Genomic DNA, 22,242 nt, shown 5'->3' with positions numbered 1-22,242 from the left:
ACTAGAGGGAGTCGTTTCTCATATTAGGTCTGCACAGTTCCAAAACATGTAATTTATTTAAAAAACAACTACACAGTGATTGAATAACTACAAATTATTATCTTAACATACAATTTATATCAAACGTGATCTTATATAGTAAAGTGATCTATAATTGTACAATTACTGTCGCTGCATGGCTATAAACTATAGTTTTTTTTCTATTGTATGATCCTTCTATTTGAAGGCGGATACTTACAAATTTAAGCGCTGACATTTAGTTCTGATATAAGGTTTATTTTAAGGATCCTTACATTATGGACGCATGTTGACGGAGACATCAGAATGAGACCGTTTCAAGACGCTCAATCCTCTTCCTCTCCGGATTATTTTGGGTTAATCCGTTTAAAGTGTAAATCGCATCTCTTGAGCAGCAAATTGAGTGACTGTATTCTTGAGTTCAAATGCATTCACAATTTCACAGTATTGATGAAATATCAGGTATATTTGGATAATACATTTACATTTAGTCATTTAGCAGACGCGTTTATCCAAAGCGATTTACAGATGATCGGGAAACAATAACGGTAAATCTGGTCTAGAGAGTGATTCTGTTAAATATTTGAGATCTAAAGAGACGTTTTCTGATATAACGTCGTTTAAAAGCTAAGTTATACATAAAAAATTGTGAATAAATCATGTGATGTATGATAAAAAAACTTTGTGAACTGCTGCCCCCTGCGGGTGAACACTGACAGTACACCGTCGACTCGCGCATATGTACTGTAGCTATAGCTAGAGATGTCCACACACACAGATAATCTATATAGTAATTTATTAGGATTAGCATTTGTATAGTACTGTATAAAAATTGAGTTTTGTTCGGTGGGTTTCAGTCAGGCTTCGACATCTTGGCTTGTTCTCTCTGATAGTGTGACACTAGAATCCATTAGTTTCATACCGAATGGATTAACAATCAGAACATGTCCTATAGGAGGAAATAAAAAAATCAATTCAACAAGCTCTAAAAGTTCAACAGCCGAACATCATTCTTTTGTGTATTTCCTTGTCATATAAATCATTTACCTGCTCCAAATCGTTCCGATCTTCATCTACGTCACAGCTCAGGTCGATCAGGTCTCCATTCACCTATAATAAATAATGACTTGTTTTCTTTTATATACTGAGGAATTTCCATTCAGTTGATCTTATAAGATAATGACATTTGTAAGGTTATTTTAGACACCGGATTTCCTGAAGCCTTGTTCAGTTATTCAAGCTTTGAGAGAGGTAAGTGACGAGAGATGAGTCAGAAAGCATCTTTGGAAATGGGCTTGTGGAACAGTCAAAGAGTGGCTTACCTGTTCTGTGAGATCAGACCTCACGAAACGATTTAGGCTAAACAGAGCAGCATCATGGACAGAGATGAAGAGATCGGAGTGAGAGAAACAACCTTCCTCAAACGCTCCTCCTTTCTCCAGATCTTCATACACCTGAGCTGCACACAAAAAAAGACACACAGCAAAATGATAAAAGATATCTTTAAACTATCGTTTACTGTAAACCAATAAATAGCTAAAGATATATGAAGATTTCTTGTGTTAGCACTTTCATAATTCATTGGCATTTATAAGTTATTGTTGAGTTTTGCCAATTATTTATAATTTCAACAAAATTGTCTACAGTCAACAAGCATTGAAATCATAACTAATTGTCTATGTTTTAAAAGGAGACATCAGATTGAAACCCCACTTTTTCTGTGTTTAAGTGCTATAATCGGGTCCCCGGTGCATCTAGCAAGCCAGAAAACGTGAAAAATAAGAACTCAGTAACTTTGTTTCGGTGTGAATGTGAGTAATCGAGCCGTTCAGATTTCGCTCCGATTGTGACGTCCAAAGCGGATTTTATTATAATGTTACCGCCCCTTAATCTACACAGTTCCACCCACCTTTGCTGTTTTCACAAGCGACAGCGGTGTACGTGACACCATGGCTGAAGTTTGTGGACAACATGCAATGTAGTCGCTGAACAGAGTCCAAACCAAGGAAGAGACAGGAGTGGATTTATTTTATATTTTGTGGAAATCCCTCAGAAACCATAAGTAAAATCCTGCTTGTTTGTGCGAATCACTTCAAGCCGGAGTGCTTTATCATCCTGGGACAGTACAAGCAGGATTAGCTTCAAAGTTCAGGGGTGGGGACCAACTGAACCGAAAGCTGCCAATGTAAGTAATATTTATCAACAGTCTGAATTGACGTACATGTGTATATATAGGAGGATAGCGTTAGCATATGATATCGAAAGCTAAGTCAGTCACGGGCTAAATGGAACATTCAAAGCCAATGTTAAACTTACTCTATACTTATATGTTATTTGTCAAATGGGCACTTGGAGTTTAGCTATATGTTTGTTAATACATTATGTGCGTAATATGTTCAGCCGGGCAAGCTGTTTGTTTTGTTAATGAACAGGAGCGAACACTGCAGGTTTGTTTCGTTTTAAACGTCTCAAATCATTCGTCCTTAGGCTGAAAAATCTGTCACAGCATACTAACTCTAACGTTGTGTGTGGAACGTCATAACTTGTCAACGACAAGCGCTAAAATCCATGTAGATCTCCGCTGAGATCTGCAGTGGATTCCATGCATTTTAGGTAAGCATACTACACAACATAAACAGATTAGGATGCGCTGTTTGCTGTGACTGATTTTTTTGTCTACGGACGAATGTTTTGAGACGTTTAAGACGGAACTAACCGCAGAGGAATTCAAGATTCATTTAGCTAAACCACTGCCATGGCAGTACTACACGTGTGTTGTGTTGATTTTGACGAAGGAAAAAAAGGTTTTGTTTACATAGCCATTGAGTGTTTTTAAGCAAAATATGCTCCAGACATTTCACGAAGACCCTAATAAATCCTACCTACTTGTTGAGAGTGCTTGTCTGAGGAGACCTTTAAAAGACATTTGTAGATATAAGAGCCAAAAGGTCAACTTTTTAGAAAAGTCAGATAATCCACACCTTGAATATTTGCCAAGTACATGTTGATTCCCAGCTTCTTATAACTGCTGCTCATCTGTACAAGACATAAGAGACAGAATTTAAGGTCAGTAAAGGATCAATAGTAAGTCTTTAATGTTAATAAGGAACTATTGCTTGAAATGTAATCTGTCCAGCTCCTGCGCAGATCAATGTAAAACCTACAGAATGCATCGAGTTCACTCAATGTATTACACAAAAATCCACATCTTACTAATATCTACCTTTGTGAGAACTTTTACACCCATCAGGTCAATGAAACACACTCCTCCCAGGTCTAGAATGAGGGTATGGAAAGGCATGGGTTGCATCTCTATGGTTACAGGAGAAGGGCATTTTGAATCAGAAGAGCCACTGACATCACAGTAAGGGTTTTCAAAAGATGTTGGTGTGCTGATGGTATTGATGTCAGTGTCAATCTGTAGGTTTAGCTGAGATATAGTCTGAAAGAAAATTATAATATGATGATATGAATCTTTGTATCAGTGCAATACTGAAAAGTCCAAATATGAGTCACATATCACAAACAACTTACATGTGCTTTCATAGCAACCAGCGAACTCATTCTTCTCTTCATGTTGTCCAGTTTGTTCAGACTGTTCTCCTCCTTTGCTTCCTGTTTCTCTTTGTCTTTTTGTTTTTTCAAGAATTTCTTCCGGGCGAGCAGAACCTTCCCTGGATCCAGCCCTGTCTGGTGCGCACACAAATACAGGTTCAAATAATCCTTTACACCAGAAACATCTTCTGAAAGGCTTTCACATACTTTTTTGATGACTTTTCCTCGGAATATCTCTGCATTGGCGAAGTACAGCGGCGAGCAATAGCTCACTATTTGAATTCCTGCGAGTCTATTTACCTGCATTGAGGAAAATGGAGCTATTTATTGGCTGAGGAAAGGACATCGGTAAACGGACTTGATGCGTCTTGTTCCCCAGTGGATTTTTTACATCAAACATCCGTGGGTCTGACATTTATCACCTTATTGTAGACTTTCGGGTTCTTGTAGATATCCGTTTCCATGACCTGAGCCACCTCTGAGCCGTTCTGACTACACATGCGGTACACAAACCACAATGCAGTCATTGAAAGGTCAAACTGATGGTCAGGATGATAAAACTGGTCATAAAAGTACCGGTAAGATCTGTGATAAAACTTACAATTGAGTTCGGAATATCACAACCAGGATTGAGAAGCTAACTCCCACAGCCACACCGTATGGCAAACTCACAAAGAAAGTTGCTAGAAAAGACACAACCCAGACACACTACGAAGAAACAGACAGGAATACTGAAACTAACCTATATTTATATATTAAAACGTAAGCGTTTCATTTATACAAACTGATTTCTTCTGCGGAGCTCAAAAGAATATATTTTGAACATTGGCCCTCATTGACTTCCATTGTATGGTCACATTTCTCAAAATATCTTCTTTTGTGTTCCACAGAAAAGAGAACCATATACAAGGCTTGAAAAGGGGGAATAAATAGCAATAATAATAGCATTTTAAAGTAGTTTATGGTGTAAAGCAATATTGAGCTAAACTCACACAGTCTAGTCTGCTCTTCTTCCAGAGATAATAGGGGTCGGAGAGCTGCAGAAGTGTGTTCTTTAGATTGACTGCTATGAGGGCCCCCAGGACTGACTGCGGGATACAGAACAATCATGATCATAACGCTCGACCCTATTACTTCAAATATAACAGATTAAAAGAGAGCTGTTAATGAAAGCTGGGATAATGAATAATTAATGAGCTGTGAAATAAGGTCCCCACCTTTGGCAGAGGTCTCAGATAGGTTCCGAGAGCCAGCATGGTCACCATGACGACCAGCATCACGCACAGACTTGCAAACTGAGATTGTACGGTCGAGATGTAATGAGAACTCAAGACAATTGAGAGATCATTTTGAATTGTTATAGAAAATAAACACAATGCAAAAAACATGAAAATATGTATTAAATATTTATTAAATATTACATATTTAATAAATGTCTAATATTTATGAACTATTTATATCGTATATTATATTTCTATAACAAAAATATACTTTTTATATATCTCTTGATTTTAGGGTGAGATCTTGGCAAGATTTCCGCAAAATAGAAAATTGTATTTCTATTTTTGGACAGCGGTTTCCTTTAAAGAAAAAACAAGTTCACCTGTGATGAACCGCCAGCATTATCTACAGCCAGAGTGACAGAGAGAGCACAGCAGATGACGTGAATCTTGAAGAAAGATCCCAGCAGGTTACTGCAACCCAACGCCAGCATCTCCTGTCAACAGACAACTGTTCATTGCTAACAACATGCAACTCTATAAATCTTTTTCAAATCACTATCGAGAACCGTGCAATCCATAACCCAGATAAAGAAATATCAATGTCTTTCATGGTTTGCACCTGATTTGGATTAATGTCATAACCATGCTTGGCGGCCAGTGTCCTTCCCATTGCAAGATTGATGACATAGCCAACAATAGCCAACGAGAAGGCTGAACTCATCATACCTTCCCATTGTGACACTGTTGGCAGGATAGGGGCGGGGAACCTAAACCAGACAAGCGGACAGGGTCAGAATCTGCACTTTTCATTTAAAAAATCTGTTTTTTATAAATCACTGCAGTGCATATAATGTACAAAGTCTAATTTCTCACCCTAGAGGAATATCGCCCACTATGTCCATGTGATATTTCTCAGGCAAGTCCAGTGGACCAGAAATGGCCGTAGCCACAACCACCTGAAGAGAAGGTCGGAAAAATGTCAAAAGCATCTAAATTTCCATTTTATTAAGCTAAACATCTTTGTGCACGACTCCATAAAAACATTGAAGATATCACATGACATGGAGAGATACTCTGCTTACCACAACGATCTCAACCGGGATGGGGAATGGGATTTTATGGCGGAACCTGGCACCCAGTTCTTTGACAACTATCAGAACCACACAACTGACCAAAGCAAAGATCAAGGAAGCCACGTTTGTCTTGGGAATGCCCTGAATAATATCCACAATTGTCTGAAAAACAAAACAAGAGATTTAAACATGAAAAAGTTCAAAGTTATTTGAAACAAGTGCACACTTACATAAACAACTGCTAAAGGCCCGCTAAAGGGAGGAACCTTGATTCCAAATATATACTTAAGAACAGATATTAGGATCTGAAGTCCAGCTGCCGTCATGAAACCTCTCACAAAAGATTCAGACAGGTAGATGGCCACGAAACCAAACTGCATCACACCCATAGCAATCTGTTGGGATCATTGCAGACATGACATTCTTTGAATACAGAAACACAGTTATCTTCTGACAGTGTTGTTATTTGACTGGATTATGGATGATGCACGCAAGGCATCTTTACCTGTATAATAGCAGTTAGACAAGCCAGTGTGGCCGAAATACTGAGTCGGACTTCGTTCATCTTCCCCTCATCCACCACGCTTTCGTTTAATGTGGTGTTGAAGTGGGTAAAGTCAGATTCAGGAGCTAAATCCAGACAGACCATTCCAACCATGATGCTGAGCACAGCAAACGTACCTATCATTGAAAAAAGTCTTTATTGCAAAGATTGATCAAGGTCAAACTTAAAGGGACAGTTCATCAATACATATTATTTTAGCATTTCCTCGTCTGTATGACTTTCTATTTTGAAGAGCATTGATAACCAAACAACATTGACCTTTTTCAAAATATCTTCTTTTGTTCCTTAGAAGAAAGAGGTTAACATTTACATGCAGGGGTTTAAATTTAAAAAATATATATATTTTGGGGTGAACTGTCCCTTTCAGGCAGACTGTTTGGTCAAGTAAAACTTGTAAAATGAAGTGCCTCTTGAATTTATAGCGTCTGAATTTGCTTTGTTGCAATTCCTAAAATCCATACTTACCAGGTACCATTTGGTGAGCTGTGCCCATGAAGAAATAAGGAATGAGAGGGAAAAAGGAGGAGTAGAGGCCGTTGACTGGAGGCAGGTTAGCCAGAAGGGCAAATGCCATGCCTGAGGAGATTATGTGTAACTTTTTAGAATAATAGTAAAGTTACCAGAACTATGATAGTTATGAAGTTATCAAAACTCATATCTGTACATACACTTTATTTATATATTATTTTCACATTAAAAATAATAGTAAATCCACGGAATAACACCTTTGTAACTGGGAATTATGTTGTAACTAAAATCATCCAAAACAAAAGAATGTAACATAACCACGTTATATTTTATCATCTTCAAATCAGACACCTTGTGCTTAGAATTTGCAAAATGGTACACTTTGCATTTTATCATCCAGCTCCATACGGTCTCAACCTGGGAAGCTTTGCAAACAGTATTGAAGGAATTTCTGAACTAGACTTATCTCGGCTGCATTTTATTTATTTTTTGGACCCAAGAAATCCATTTCAAACATTTTTTTTTTTTTTAAAAATCCAAATGTTGCCAAATATATTTGGGTTTATAGTAAAGTAGGAAAGTTATTTCAAACATACATCTTTTTAAGATTTTTAAGATCACAAGAAACATTTTTGTCAGCCGATTCTAAACTTTTGAGCGTTGGTGTATATACAGTATGTGCTCCTGATGGGACAGACCTTGAGGAACCTGTATGGTGCCTGCGCTGACCCCACTGATGACATCACAGAGGAGGTTCTGTTTAACGTTGTACTTGGGAAGCCAACTGAGAATTGGCAGACGTCTAAGCAAGACACCTTTCAGCCTCTCTCCTGAGCATCTGTGTTAAAACACATACACATGTACCACGGAAGACAGACTGATTCGTAATAATTGTATGTTACATGCATGTCTTATGGTACCGCAAGGCTTTGCGGAGTTTCTGTCCCAGTGGAAAAGTTCTTCTCTTTCTGTCAAACTCCTTATCAAAGTCAGTCTGAGAATAAACAGGCCGATCTGTCGTGTAGCGGAGCTGGACCATAGTGTTTGCTAGATATAAAGGTCATTGATGGAAAACAATGCAACGAGAGAATATTAAATAAAAAACGAATAGTGTAACGTCTATACTCTATAACTTAAATGATAATCAAATGGAAGCCTTTTAATTGTTGTAACCTTTCAAAGGGTTTAAGGTGTATTCTTTTTTTATAATCGGGCACCTTTCTCTTTGGGCGATAAAAACGTCTTATCTGACCTTGTGCAGATTTGTACACAATGCACACAATGCAAAAATACAAATGCCCCATGACCTTGATTATACAACTCAAAATATTAAAAAACATTATAAGATAAAGGGTTTGTATTAGTCACCTGTCGGGGAAGTTATGTTAAAATGTAAGTTTGACTTGAGCAGTTAAAATAATATATAAAGACGACACTCTTTTGTCTGCGCATACAGTCGTTTACTGTAGCAAACTCAAAATAACATGACGTTAAAAAAATTACATTTCAAATACATTCCACTGTTGTTTAGAAATAATTAAATAATAATACTTTAGTTTGTTCCATACAGGTTTTACATGAAATATGTCAAATGTAAAAATGACTTACCTGGTCTCTCTGGAGTTTCAGACATCTTTCAATGGCTTTGACATCAGTCCCTTCTATTACAATCTAATGTAGGGAGGAGTTTACCATATCACAATACTTCAGTACATACCACAGTTACTCAGTTAGGCTTTAACAATTAGCATTTTTTAAATATAATAATATAATATAAAACACTGATTCGTCATTGTAAATCTCTTTTCTTTCTCGTGCACATTTCAAACTCTATAAAAAAAAGACAAATAGACACAAAGAAATGATGAAAACACACAGTATTTGTGGGTGAATTAAAACAGCAGTACTTTAATCTCATTTAAATCTCTCAATATAATTTACATTAAATCTGTGTTAACTGGTTTAAAGTGTGATCCAAATATGTTTATTGACATGCTATAGAGTAAAACATTGTATGGTGACCTTCACTTTTCTATCAACAAACAATAAATGTCACTTTTATAAGCAATCGATGTAATATGTTGTACTTTTTGGCTCTTAAAATTGTATGGACCATCACTTCCAAATGGCCGCCTTTCAGACTCAAGCAAACAAATGCTACATCTCGATACAAAGTGACAAACACTCATTCTTAAATACAAACAGTAATGTTGTCTTGTATAGGGCAGAATGAGCCCAAAATAAACAAAGGTAGAACGACTGTATATTCACAGATGACGGAGCACCAAGATAATTCAATTGATTTATGGCCCCCACTAGTGGCCAAGGGAGGAACTGCATTATGATAATGTAACCTGCTAAGTTTGGAACAGTCCGCTAGTGTATTTATAGCATACACTGTTTTCAGTTTTTTTGTGAACCTGAACGCTTCTTTAATTCAATGATCAGATCAAATAAAGAGTTAAAAATGATTATTTGAAATTATATTTCATATAAATGGAGACATAATGTCAAGTTGAATGCAGTGCATTGTGGGATACAGTGTACCACACAATTGGTGCAATCATCTTAACACATCACAACATTTGGTAAATGTAGTATTCCATGCATTTAGAAAATGTGCACACTGTTCATATAGTAGTATGCTATTCCAAACATTAACATAAATAATACTTGTCTTCAGTTCATAAATAAACGATATAAACAAAATATTTCATAACAACAGAATCTAGCAAACAAATAAAAACACTGTCTGACAATCTACAACAACACTGTGTAGACCGATAAAAGATGCTTGTATTGAAACTGTCCTACATTCCTTCATTTCTGGTTTAGGCTCCTAGAACCAGCCGTGTACATCACTTGCTATGCATTTGTTATTTCGCATCTGATATTGAAACACAACTTGCCCTGAGTAAATGAACATCTACCTGTGACCGTATCCTTGAGCGGTTCTTGATCCTGGTCCTCGCGACCCCCCGCTCTGCATATCTTGTACGATTCTGTTATCCGCCTTCAGGTGTTTGTTCAATATGACTGAGCGAAGTGGACATCTATGGATATTCTGCTATGATTCCAGTTTGTAAGGACCATATAAAGTTTCATCTATAGGGAATTAAATCGCACAAGACGTGACCACTACTCAAATCTCATGATTACGGTTAAATAACTTAAAATAAGTTTTGTCTTTGTGTGAAGACACAGCAGGCAGTTGTGTAGTGCAAATCTTGATCTGATTTCCTGTGTGTAGGGGAGAGCAGTGTGAACACTGTGTAGGGACCATGTCAATCGGAACGCAGTTCGTTCATGGATCTCTCTTCTAACACGCTGGTGATTTAAATCAGGTGTGTTAAAAAAGAGAGAGATGTAAAATATGAAGAGCGGGGCGTTGCGAGGACCAGGATTGAGAACTGCTGTCCTAGTGTATCCCACAAAGCCTTTGAAAACCCCTGACTACAATGTCATAAAGTCACCTATTAAAACTTTAAAATGTGAAAATGACAAATGAGGATCACAGGAATCACAGAAATCTTATTCCAGGATGGGAGGAAAGGTGGGGCTGAAGTGTGACAGTTTTCGTTAAAACAAGGAGACCGTTACACGGTATTAAAAAGGACAAGCATCCATCGTTCCATCTTCATAGTGGCAGGTGAAGCAAGCCACCATCTGAAACGAACAAATCCATTCAGCTCCAGATGAGAGAGCCAATCAAAAGTCACTGAGGATGCTGATGTCAGCAAACTCCTGACGGTACCTGTAAGAGTACAGACCCAGCAGGAAGGCCCACTTAAGAGTCATGAAGCTCCACACGGCGGACAGGTAGAAATTCTTGGGGTCAGACAAAGCTGCAGAGAGAATAGAAGAAGTGACTTTGTAACACACCTGCAGTGAACGGGTATTATATGAAGAGCTCTTTTCCAAAACGCATTAAACGCAAAATAAATTAAAAAAAAGTTTGTAATGCCATTTTGCTGTGTACTAAACCTATTCACTGCTCCATCAATGTTTCATGCCAAATCGCTATATTTCCTTGTTTAAAATGTTCTGCAAGATGCAGTTTATTTCCAAAACGCTATAAGTGCCGAACCTGTTTTTAGCCTAATTGAGATATGTCCTCTCGACCCATCAGAATTCACTCGTTAGTGGTATTTGTATGAGTGTTATTTTTAAATTTGTTGTTTGTGGTGGAAAATATTGAAACATGAAATTGAAAATATTTATTTTATTTTACTATTTAGTTTGTTACTATTTAGTTTATTTGGCTGTTATTTATTTCATGCATTTATTTGATTTATATTAATTTATAGCATGAGATCCTGATGTCATATCAGAAGATCAGAACAGATCAGAAAGAGCTTTATTGCCAAGTATGTTTGCACAGACAAGGAATTTGTTTTGGTGACAGGAGCATCCAGTACACAGAATCAGCAACAACACACAGAGACCATCAAACAATGCAAAACAGTTACACAGATGATTTAAATAAGGGCCATGGGTATAACAAATTAAAAAATACAATACAATAAACATAAGAGTAAAGCTATAGAGAGTAAAGTTATGTGTGTATGTAAATATGTACAAGTAAAAATAAGAATAGACTATTGTAGTAAAAGGTATGTGTTATATACAGCAAGATGAAATATAATTTACAGAAAAAGTTCAATAAAAATCGATGGTGTATTATCTGCAGGATATATTTAAAATTGCACTTTATTATTATTGCAGAGAGTTAATTGCACATAAAAGTTTTGCACTCAAGTTCTTAAAGGTGCATGTAAAAACATTTATCTGTTCAAGAGGTAGACGGCCTGAGGGAAGAAGCTATTTTTGTGTCTGGTTGTTTTGGTGCTCAGTGCTCTGTACCGCCGACCAGATATGCTGCATGTTCTCTTGTTTTTTTAAAAAAAAGGATGGATTTGAAGCGTTTTGAAAAATTAAAATAAACTTTGAATTTATAATCGACAATATTGTCGTTTCATTTAACAATCATTGTTTAACATGTTCAGACTGAGCCAACAGACCATTTTAACAGGATAAATTGAATATTAACAAAATGTATGGGTCTAGGTAAAAAAATATAATTTTCATGAAGACTATTAAAATGGATTCATAGCGTTTTGGAAAAGAGCTCTTCATATTGTTAAAGACGTTATCTTGACCTAATCGCAGATTACAGCGTACGCATACTGTAGATTAAAGACAAACCTCCATATCACCTTGTAAACGATCTGAACTGAATTCTACATTAATGGAATTAGTATATAATTTGTAAAATACTATATGCTAATATATATATATATACAATTTATATACAATGCATATACTATTATGATAGTTATAAAACAGGTTATTTGTTAGGATTTAAACAGTAGTAGTAAAGTACTTACCCTGCTTTTCAATAATTCCCAAAGTTAGGAAGGTTGCAAATGCAGCAAAAGCCAGAAGAGAAAATACAGAACTAACAAACATGAAGAACTTCAGTCCTTTTAACCAGGTTCGCCAATAGTCCTGAAGGTACATGATGTGAGTGACCAAAGTCCAAAGAGCCAGAACCCCTGTAAACACACATATGTCATTGAAATGGGTCAAATGCTGATCTGTTCATTTGCATCTTATTCTATTGAAATTGACCGATCGTTTCAATATGAAACATTTTTATCAGCACATTTGATCTCTATTACACCTTAAAGTCATTACCCTAAAATAAACAGCTGAAAGTGAAAGTATGGTAAGTATGTCTTTGCATTTCAATACAACTATCATCGTTAACAAAGGTTAGGATATAATGAGACCATTGCATATCTGTGTTAACTTTCATTTTACTGCAAATACTACTATAGCAAACTAATGGTTACTTTAGTAAAATCGTGGTTCATATACGTAGTGAGTTTTAAGACATGCAAAATAATGCTAAGCAAAGCAGCACAGCAGTTAGAAACAGAATATCTCTCAGTCGTTGCTGTGGCCTTGAATGTGCTCACATACCCGATAATCCACCCATCGCCGCCGTCCAGGGTTGTTTATAAACCACATTCCACACGATAAACGCAGAAGATCCAACCAACATGCCGAATGTGGCATAACCAATACTGATGAAGATCCTTTTTGGACCCATTAATAACCTGTAAAATATCGCACGGGTCTGGAGAAGCTGCGAGAAGAGAACGAACTGCACGATTACACCATCGATGAGAGATTATATAATGCGGCGCTGTTATTCGTAAACATGACGGAACGACCCGGAAGTGCTCCGCGTCATCACCATAGCAACTATCAAGATCATTTCCCGGCCGCTATGATATTTATTATTATTTTATTTTTTGTTGTTACGCAGTAAGGTGGCATGTGAGTATAATAACTAGCAAAACAATTCAAAGTGAACCGAAAATAAATAAGCAGAATAATAAAAGTCACATACTTCGTTGTTTAGTTTTATTCTAACATGTTCAAAGTTCAATGGAAGAAAAACGATAAATGTCGCTTTTCAGGAGCTTCATGTGGAAAAATGAAAACACTGAAACTGTTTTTTCCCAGTTGATATATTGATATTTTGTATTCAACATATATATATATCTATATACGTATAGATCTTATTTCAGCAGATTCTCAGAAGTGATGTTGGGACTCTTTTTACGCAGCTTTGAAGCAAGGGGGCTTATAATCAGTTCAATCTCTTTTTAGTGGGTTTCGCTCTGAAACCCCCTTCAGATCCGCAAAGACCTACAGCAATTCTGAAACAAAACATTACTTCCTGCTTCAAAACTTTTGTTATAATTGTTATTGGAATACTGTTATTGTAGTAATATTATCAAACTCTTGCAAATCTTTATATGCAAACTTTCATTAATAACTTGTAAAATGGAATTATGGCAGATACTGTGTCAATACTGTATACAGTTAAAGTCAAAATCTTTTATTTAAAATCTGTATTCTTATTCAATCCAGTGCATGAAAAAAAACATTAAAATACTTCCACCAAAAGCTCCTGGTTGCATTTTTACACAGGACTACAAGTAACTTTTGGAGGGACGGAGCATAGGAAAAAATACTGTTCATCACAAATCAAAACACATAGACACTGTTGTTTGCTTAATCCATCCTGCAAATTCAAGGAAGGGAGGGAAGAAGCATTGACAACGTTTGTGGCAGCATGTGCGTGATGCACATGAAGGGTACAGGGACTGAAAGTCCAGAAGGGAGTGGACACAGATGTACATTGACCTCAGTTCCCAATGGTCCCCCTGGAGAACTACTGTAGTACAATACACCATCTACTTCAAATTTTGCACAAACGAGGACAGTAGGTGTCATCAAGCACATGGCACACCTTAACTCAGCCTTCGCAACACACAAAGCCACATTTTGTCACCAATCAGAAGTTTGTTCCAGGCAGGAAGCTGGTTACTCACATGGCCTCAGTGATTCGATTGAGATCAAAACGCAGAGGTTTCCTCTGTGTACTTTACAGACAGCACAGCGAGACATAAAGATAAGAGAGTAGGAACGAAAGAAGAAAGCTTGAAGACTGAAAAAAGACAGATACAGATACGCTTTATGACAAAAGAAAGAATTGGAGTTCTTCTCGAATACAAGACAGACAAGATTGTCCTGACTGACTTAAGAAACTAAAGAAGAAAAAATCTGTTATTGAAATACTGGATATACCGGTAAGTTTGATCACATCTTTCTTTGACACATATCATCACAGTTTTTCAAGAGTTAAAGAATGTTTTGTTTGAGAAGACAAACCTGTGCATCTGCATGTGTGACCTTAAGAAGCCCGATGCCCTTAAAATACTTTTACACAATGCCCTAAAAATAACTTTTGTCAGTGTAATACAGGCAGGTTGATATTTTAGAATAAAACCATGTTATTTAGATGAATCACAATTTAGTTTGCCTGACAAAACATTTTTAAAGGCATGAGATTGACATTACACAAATAAACAATGTTTTTGTTTGTTTTGGTCATGTTTGCTTACATTAATGAATAACTGAAGAAGAGAACAAGTGAGCGCAGTGTGTGACATATTTAAAAAATGAATATAAAATCGTTTAGTGTGAAAACTCCCTTTCAATTTTTGGATTTGGTGTACATGTGTGAAGGGTGCATTTAATGTACAGTCGACTCGGTACAATACACAAAAATTCCCTGACAGAATTTGTTACCATGGGAAATTTTGTGAGTCTGTCATTCACAGTGATGCTAGGAAGGGTAGGTGGGTGAAAGAAGAGTTTAGGTGTCAATTGACATAAACCATCAAATGTCAGACAGGAAGTTACACATGAGCAGACCCTCATGAAGAGGCGTGCATTAAAACATCTATCTTTTTCTCGGATCTACCTCTCTGCTGTTTATCCAAATTTCCCTCAATGGGCAGCAGGTAAGACAAGAGGGTAAAAACAAAATTTATGAGCACATAAACTTGAAGAGTGAAAGAAAACTAAGGAAGGTAATCTTTATAAATGTAAAGCTCGAGATTGACATCTGCTTCATTTTTAAACTGTGGTGCTGGTGCATGAAAAGTCCACGGGAAGTTGAAGATTCCAAATATTGTGATTTGTTGCAGGATATCCCACACCCTTTCCTTCGGGAACTGTTTGTTTCTCTCCCTCTCTATGATGTTTTATTTTCTAGTATGTTCACATGTTTAAAAACATTTAATGATTATTTTGTATGGCTTATCAATAAGCTTATTGTAGTTATTCTTATGGGATAAGATTCTCAAGACATGGATCATCAGACTTCAAGTGTGTGAACTGATAAATGCACACTAGAGGGCGCACCTCAAATCCAGATCAAAGAGACGCTTAAATAAAACCTGAGAAAATATCAAACAGGTTTAGATTGTAGGAGAGACCTGAGCTATAGGCTATTTAGGGACCACGTAGAAAGTTTGGGGTGGGCTTTTTTAACTTATGCCACCGATTTGACCTCTAACCAGACTAAACACTTTATCACACGTGACTACAATTTGCGTAATACTCATTGTTGACATTATTTTGTTCCACTCACTGCCATGTCTTTTTATTGTAACAAATATATTTTTTCTTCATATTTTGCTACATTTTCGTTTTGAAAGTTAGTAAAAAAAATCTTCAAGACAGTTTAAAAAAAGTCTGGCTTTCAAACTATTAATCGAGAATAAATACAATTGATCCAGATTTAAAGATTGTATTTACATAATATATATCTGTGTGCTGTGCATGATAATTTTGTATTTATTAACACATACACATCCATGCATATATTTAAGAAAACAAAAAAATGAATTAAACATTTATATATAATTTGAACTATCGGTAAATATAAATAAACACATGTGAATATTTCCTAAATATGTATACATGTGTATTTGTTTGTATTTATGAATGCACAATTAATATGCGAAGTACATTATGTTAGCACAAACTTTTATTCTGGATGCGATTAATCGCGATTAAAATACGAATATAAGACTGATTAGTCCTAACTAATTGCTTGTCAGTGAGACTAGTTGTTATAAAAAAGCACAAATACATGTAAAAACCATGTAAACGACCTTCACCTTTACTATGCCATAAAACAATATGATACAAGTGTACAACAGATACAAGTGTATATGATCTTAACTTGTGCATCTCCTTATCAAAGGCAAGCTAGCATGTTCACTCATCCCGTGTAAATCACATGCAGGAAACTGGATTTCTGAGTTCTGTCATTGGCACATTTTGTCAAAGCAAACCGCGGATACACACAAACACACAAGTATACTTTCAGATATTGAGACGAGCAGAGATTCTGAAAGAACACATTGTGGATGTTCTTTTCAATTTCCCTCAGGGGCCTTAAGTTTATGTTATTTGCCGAGGAGTGAGGAAAACATACAGTAGTGGATATGCAAGCCAGAATGTATTCTTTCTTTAAGCAGATCCTGTCTCCTAAGAGGATAAACAGAATAGGTAAGAGCCGAAAGTTATTGTGTTGAGGTATGTGAGCACAGCTTATGACTGGTGGTGCAAATATTAAATCACATGGTATTGTTTTCTCTGTTGTGGTTTGTTTGTGCAGATGCGGAGAACTATCGCGTGTATACTTGCATATGTGTGCATCTCGTGTCATAAAAACACAGGGAGATGCTTTATCATTCTCAGGTTATTGTTGTTGGTTCTCTTTTGGAGAGAATTGTTGTTTTGTGACTCTCCACAGCCAGACGTAATAATAATAAAATGTTCTGATCTGAAAGAAGGGAGCATGTAAATAGAACCAAACACTGTAAAACATCTTAAAAATAGAGCACAATATAGTGTATTAATAAGAACCAATATAAATCATTTTTTACAGCTGTTTCACCTGTATTTGAAATTGTGCATTGCATTAAGTTTTATTGTTGTAAGATTAAGGAATAATGTACTGACAAAACATCACCAAGATTTTTTTTTACAGTGTAGGGACATGTAAAGGATTAATGCAGTGACAAGAAAAAAATACAAGGAAGGCTTGCTTTATGTATTTGCCGTAGAATAAATTATATTATAAATGTTTCATTTCTATGAATGCTTCGAAATGATTATGTCGAGAAGTAATACCAGATTTCTGACATTTTGTTCATGACAAATTCCTTGAGATTAATATTAGAAGACAAGTTATAGTGAAGATGCTTCATCTGTCCATGAGGGGGCAGAGTTTGACTAACACCCTGAGAACAATCCCTGAACATCTGATCTGGCATGGCATTGTTATTCCCAATTTGTAAAGAAGACAACATGTGTACATATATAAAATAACAGTAACATTTACATTTTTAATTGTACTATTATGTATTTGTGACTAAAGCTGCATCGTAGAAGCGACTCCCACAAACAGCACAGTGTGTAATGTTGATCCACGTCGTTCCACCAGGAAAGGAAGCCCACAATACTGAAACAATGGCCGGGGTCTAAAGAAGCATTATGTAATCCGGCCTGACCTCTAGAACAAAAATGACATGGTGGGCGGTGGACGCCCTGATGTGCGCCATTTGGTCGTTCCTAGGGTGTGACATCTTCTAAAATTGTCCCAATCCTGACCTGTGGGTGTGGAGGACATACAAATCACTACAGATGTTCATGTGGACACCTACTAACAGGATTTTGTAATGTTTAAATATAAACTGTGTTGCAAAACTTTGTGCCCTGTGCCCACCTATGAGAAAACTATGGATTTATAACAGGAGCAGAAAACAACACTTTTCAAAATAGTTCACAATATCCAGACAATGAGTTTTACTGCAGTCATGATATTGCACGACATAGAATATGATGTAACATAACCAGAAGTGCAGTTTGGGGTAAGTAAAACACCAGTTTTGACTTCTTCTTTCTGCACTTTTGTCTTCTCAGAGGTACCAGCTGTCATGTGTTCAGCAGACACTCACATCCAGTCACGACGCTCGTCCCTTAAACAGGTACAGTGCCCTTCCTCAATCATACAGTCTATAGGGAGACAGCACTTTAAAAAGCACAATAATAACCCTTGATTATTTATTGCGTTTTTCATCTGTGTTAAAAATTCATCTAATACACTGACCGTCAGCTGTACAGGCCAGTTTGCTGTGTTTTACACGTGAAATATCCAATTTTGGAAGAATTTGTCCTAGACTTCAAAAGGTTTTGCATGGAATCCCAGAGCTTATATTTCCTGTTGGTTTACTCCGTCGTTCCAACCTTGGCACCTGCGTTAGTAACTAAGGTGGGTTACGGACACGCCCCCTGGTCCTCAGCCCCTCAAGGTTTATCAGGCAGCTGTAACACACAGATAAGAGAGCTGAAGGAGAGACAGAGTGTGTTATTGAGTCAGACGCATGAGTTAAACATATTTTTGCCTGCAGTAGAAGGCAAAAATATACATTTTCCCGTTGAGTCTCAGGATTCATTTGAGATCGAAAAGATGTCCCTTAAAAGTGGAAAATGTATTCTGCCAAATGAATAATGTAAATGTATTGCTTGTTTTATGTTCATTTTATGTTTCTTTGTTTATCGATATAGTTTATGAATCAGATAAACCATAAATGACCTTATGAAAACATTCAATACAATCACTGCACCATTTTGTGTGCTTAGCAATATCATAACATTAGACTACATTTTGTATTGTGCTGCTAGATAAACGTACAGAAAGCATATCAACTTGTTTAGCATTACTCAGTATTTACATAAGTAAATACACACTAACACAAGGTAGTGTCAAATACTTTGTAATGGGTAGTTTATCATAGGGTCATATGTGTTTTTCTTTGGTGTGTTAGAAGTTGCTCGCATGTATTAGACATGTAAAATTGCTCAAATTAAAGTGTCATAACAAAAGATGCATTCTAGCTGAAAGCGAATAATGCTCACCCAGACCTGCCTAAAAACGCCTCGAGTAACCACACCCCCACAAATCTACTTCTGTTCGTGGTATAAGTTGAATAAAGCTTAAGTTATACTCGTTTGACTAAGACCCCCCAAATGTAAAAGGAAGTAAGGTGGTCGTACCTGTCATTACAATTGCTTCGGAACCTGATGTTCCAAATATGGTAAGAGGCGTTCCGTCACACGCTTGCAGTATTCGACCAATCACTACACACTGGTAATCTGGCCAATCATACCACACCTCGCTTTTCAGGGCGATGAGCGTTTGTAAAAATTCCCCGCGTTTCAGAGAGGCGGGGCAAACATGCACGGTATGTGGAAAATACAGCGCGTTTGAACCTTAAATCCTGTTAACACATTGCATCACATCTAAAACAAACGACAATATTCGTTTTAGCCGTGTCATATGACCCCTTTAAATAATCAAAATTATAGCCTATTATTATTTTGTAAATATTTCGTTCATCTATGATGATTCAAGTTTTTAGACGTGTTACTGAGATAACCTTACAATCAAATCGTATGATCAAAAAATGTTGTGTAGAAACACGCACACTGACAAACAAACCCACGCTGCTCTGGGAAGCGAGAGGCGCGCCGTGTCCGGCAGAGGCGGGAGCGCGGGTGGCGCCTCCTGTTTTTGAAGTGCTCGGCTGGATTGTCGGGAGCGCGCAGACACGTTTGACAGCGAATAGCAGGTTTTTGAAGGCATTCACAACCTGAAGATAAGACGCATGTAGGAATGCGCTGTGCAGGTCGGACTGTCTTTACTCTGGGACGGCCAAACCCTCACAGGAGATGTAGCTTGCGCCATGTGTTACTGCAACAGATGATCTCCAAGTGAAATATATCGGATGGAAATGAAACATGCATCTCTTTCGGAGTTACAATTACCAAGTCCATCCCGATCGATGTGCCAATGAGAAAACACCGAAAATCCGGGGTGTCAGCTGGGTGAGTGGACAGAAAAAGATGATTTAAAATAGACAATACAATATTTGAAAGAGTTTAAAGAGGGGTGAGGTTTTTGAAAGCTTATGTTAAATGATAGCCAGCATGTCCATTTAAACACAATTGTTTACACATCATTTTCTAAAACATTTAGTCTGCCCTTGCGAAAACTATCCATGGTTTTACTATAGTATACATAACTTAAATATTGCACTTCAAGTCATTGTTACCAAAAATGAATCATGGCACACATAGTTTATTCATGGCATTTGTAGAAAACTGCAATACAAATGAAAATAAAAACCCATGGTTACTGCTTTTGCCGTAATAAATCATGCTCACTTTTTATAAGTCTGTAGTAAGGTGAGCGTGTGTTGTGGCTTTGAGGGACACATTTCTGAAACTGTCCTCTCTAAAACATTTAGAAAACTGAGTTGTGTAGACATTGATTTTGTATACCAGAATATGAAATCCAATTATGCATTTAAGATCTTCACCAATAGAGCCTATAATTTGTGTGTGTGTGTGTGTGTGTGTATTGACGGCACAAGGACATGATGGCAATGAAACCAATGCCACACAATGCGAATGCTATTAGACCTTTAATCAAACTGTGTCAGACTTGTTTAGTGTATCATAGGCTAGTTATTTATAGCATATTGTTTATTGTCAAGCCTTAGGTTTGTTTCCTAACAGTTTGGCACAGAATGTCCGCACTAAGACTTCCGTCCAGCACAGGAAAAACACCCTGCTTTAGACCACAGTGAACTAAAGTAAACTTTAAAGAACCATAAATTATATCTCATGTAGCTAACATGTGTATATATACAGGTTAAATCAATCCAAATTTAGGATACTAGCTGAGCTCTTTTGAATTACATTAATATCAGTTGTGGACTATTTAGGTGAACACAAACAAGAGACATTCTGTTTAGGGTGATATAATGTAAGACACTCTACATGTGAGGGAATACTTGCTCTGTAATGAACTTTAGATGTTTAGGAAACATTTATGAACGTAGATCTAAACTTATTTAAGCTCGTACGGTATCTTAAAGACACGCAGGCAACAGGTGGTCTTATTAAAGGACCAGTTCACCAAAATTCAAGCACTTCCACATGTGTATACACTTATTTGTTCTGATGAGCAGAGAGAAATATATTTGGAAGAATGTTTGTAACCGAACAGTTCTTGGCCACCATTCACTACCAAAGTTGCTTTATAAATGTATTTGTTCTGTTGAACACAAAAGAAGATATTTTGAAGAATGTAGGAAAGCAAACAGTTCTGGGACACGTTTGACCACCATTGTCGTTTTTCCTACTATTACCACATAGGTATACAAAAATAAATGTTGAGAAAGGGAAAGCAAACAATTTACACAGTTTGAAAATCCAACTATCTGCCAATGAATTATAGTGTGAGTCATTCAGACACTGAAGTAAAGAAATAAATACATAAAATGTCCCTTTAGAATCCTACCCTATCTTCATTAGTCTTAAAGTAAATAGCTCTGGGTTATTTCGCTCTTGTGCCGTAGCATGTGATCCAGCCGGTCTACACAGTTTACTCAGTCAACAGACCCACAGGGTGGAGAGATCTCTAGGCTGGACGCTCTTACAGTATACTCAAGGAAATCAAGCATGAGGATCCAGTGAACCTGTTCACTTGAGAATTATCCCTTTCCACTCTAGCTAACAACCACCACTGTAGCATATAGTGTATATATAATAACAATTAGTTATATACACAATATTCGTTTTCAGGAAACCTACAAACGCATAAAGATACATAATCAGGCCAAGCCCACAATAAGAGGACGTGGAACAGCTTTAGTCAGCTGATGCTAGACAACACCTGGTGTGGGAACAGAGTCTGACACTAGGCCATAAAACTCTGAAGAGTTAAATGTGGCAGCTCTGGAGATTCTCTCTTTGTCCGTTTAGAAACAGATAGCTACTATGCCTACAGAATCTCCAGCTCGACCGGTAAATCATGTTGCCCAAGTCCTGAAGC

The 22,242-nt window shown here is 36.9% G+C and overlaps 3 protein-coding genes and 1 long non-coding RNA gene across 7 annotated transcripts in view; 1 reads left to right on the top strand and 3 right to left on the bottom strand.

Moving 5' to 3' along the window:
- Nucleotides 1–750: 750 nt before the first annotated feature.
- On the bottom strand, nucleotides 751–7,941 carry LOC130409522 (solute carrier family 26 member 9-like). Its single transcript, XM_056733546.1, has 20 exons — nucleotides 7,823–7,941; nucleotides 7,601–7,740; nucleotides 6,900–7,010; nucleotides 6,375–6,550; nucleotides 6,100–6,264; nucleotides 5,879–6,031; nucleotides 5,670–5,752; nucleotides 5,416–5,563; nucleotides 5,177–5,290; nucleotides 4,791–4,868; nucleotides 4,566–4,661; nucleotides 4,175–4,281; nucleotides 3,996–4,065; nucleotides 3,781–3,873; nucleotides 3,553–3,708; nucleotides 3,242–3,460; nucleotides 3,000–3,054; nucleotides 1,341–1,477; nucleotides 1,066–1,128; nucleotides 751–967 (listed from the first exon to the last, which is right to left on the bottom strand). The coding sequence occupies exons 1-20, from the start codon at nucleotides 7,939–7,941 to the stop codon at nucleotides 956–958; spliced, it is 2,295 nt and encodes a 764-aa protein (XP_056589524.1). The 3' UTR covers nucleotides 751–955.
- A 1,431-nt stretch (nucleotides 7,942–9,372) lies between these two features.
- Nucleotides 9,373–13,138, bottom strand: slc48a1a (solute carrier family 48 member 1a). Of its 2 annotated transcripts, XM_056733968.1 has the most exons (4): nucleotides 12,888–13,138; nucleotides 12,290–12,457; nucleotides 10,657–10,747; nucleotides 9,373–10,568 (listed from the first exon to the last, which is right to left on the bottom strand). In XM_056733968.1, exons 1-4 carry the CDS (start codon nucleotides 13,015–13,017, stop codon nucleotides 10,499–10,501), a joined length of 459 nt encoding a protein of 152 aa, XP_056589946.1. In that variant the 5' UTR covers nucleotides 13,018–13,138; the 3' UTR covers nucleotides 9,373–10,498. The 2 variants fall into 2 exon arrangements, with proteins under 2 accessions (XP_056589946.1, XP_056589947.1); XM_056733969.1 differs by having other exon boundaries at nucleotides 9,373–10,747; nucleotides 12,888–13,136.
- Nucleotides 13,139–14,205: 1,067 nt separating this feature from the next.
- Nucleotides 14,206–22,242, top strand: part of rapgef3 (Rap guanine nucleotide exchange factor (GEF) 3) — a 31,727-nt gene continuing 23,690 nt past the window's right edge. Inside the window, exons 1-2 of one of the 2 annotated variants that reach the window (XM_056733104.1) lie at nucleotides 14,206–14,569; nucleotides 18,264–18,328. In XM_056733104.1, the coding sequence (XP_056589082.1) occupies nucleotides 18,278–18,328 (51 nt within the window). In that variant the 5' untranslated portion in view covers nucleotides 14,206–14,569; nucleotides 18,264–18,277. Of the gene's footprint in view, nucleotides 14,570–18,263; nucleotides 18,329–19,984; nucleotides 20,229–22,242 lie in introns of those variants that run through there. The other variant, XM_056733103.1, reaches the window with a different exon arrangement.
- On the bottom strand, nucleotides 17,283–19,977 carry LOC130409243 (uncharacterized). 2 transcript variants are annotated; one of them, XR_008904835.1, is made up of 4 exons: nucleotides 19,835–19,977; nucleotides 18,451–18,665; nucleotides 18,299–18,356; nucleotides 17,283–17,951 (listed from the first exon to the last, which is right to left on the bottom strand). It is a non-coding gene; the product is annotated as an uncharacterized LOC130409243 (long non-coding RNA). The 2 variants fall into 2 exon arrangements; XR_008904834.1 differs by lacking the exon at nucleotides 17,283–17,951 and having other exon boundaries at nucleotides 18,237–18,372.

The sequence above is a fragment of the Triplophysa dalaica genome, chromosome 20 (assembly GCF_015846415.1).
Source record: "Triplophysa dalaica isolate WHDGS20190420 chromosome 20, ASM1584641v1, whole genome shotgun sequence".
NCBI lineage: Eukaryota > Metazoa > Chordata > Actinopteri > Cypriniformes > Nemacheilidae > Triplophysa > Triplophysa dalaica.
The sequence above is the reverse complement of the archived record's forward strand: the minus strand, read 5'-3'. Positions and strand labels throughout refer to the sequence as shown.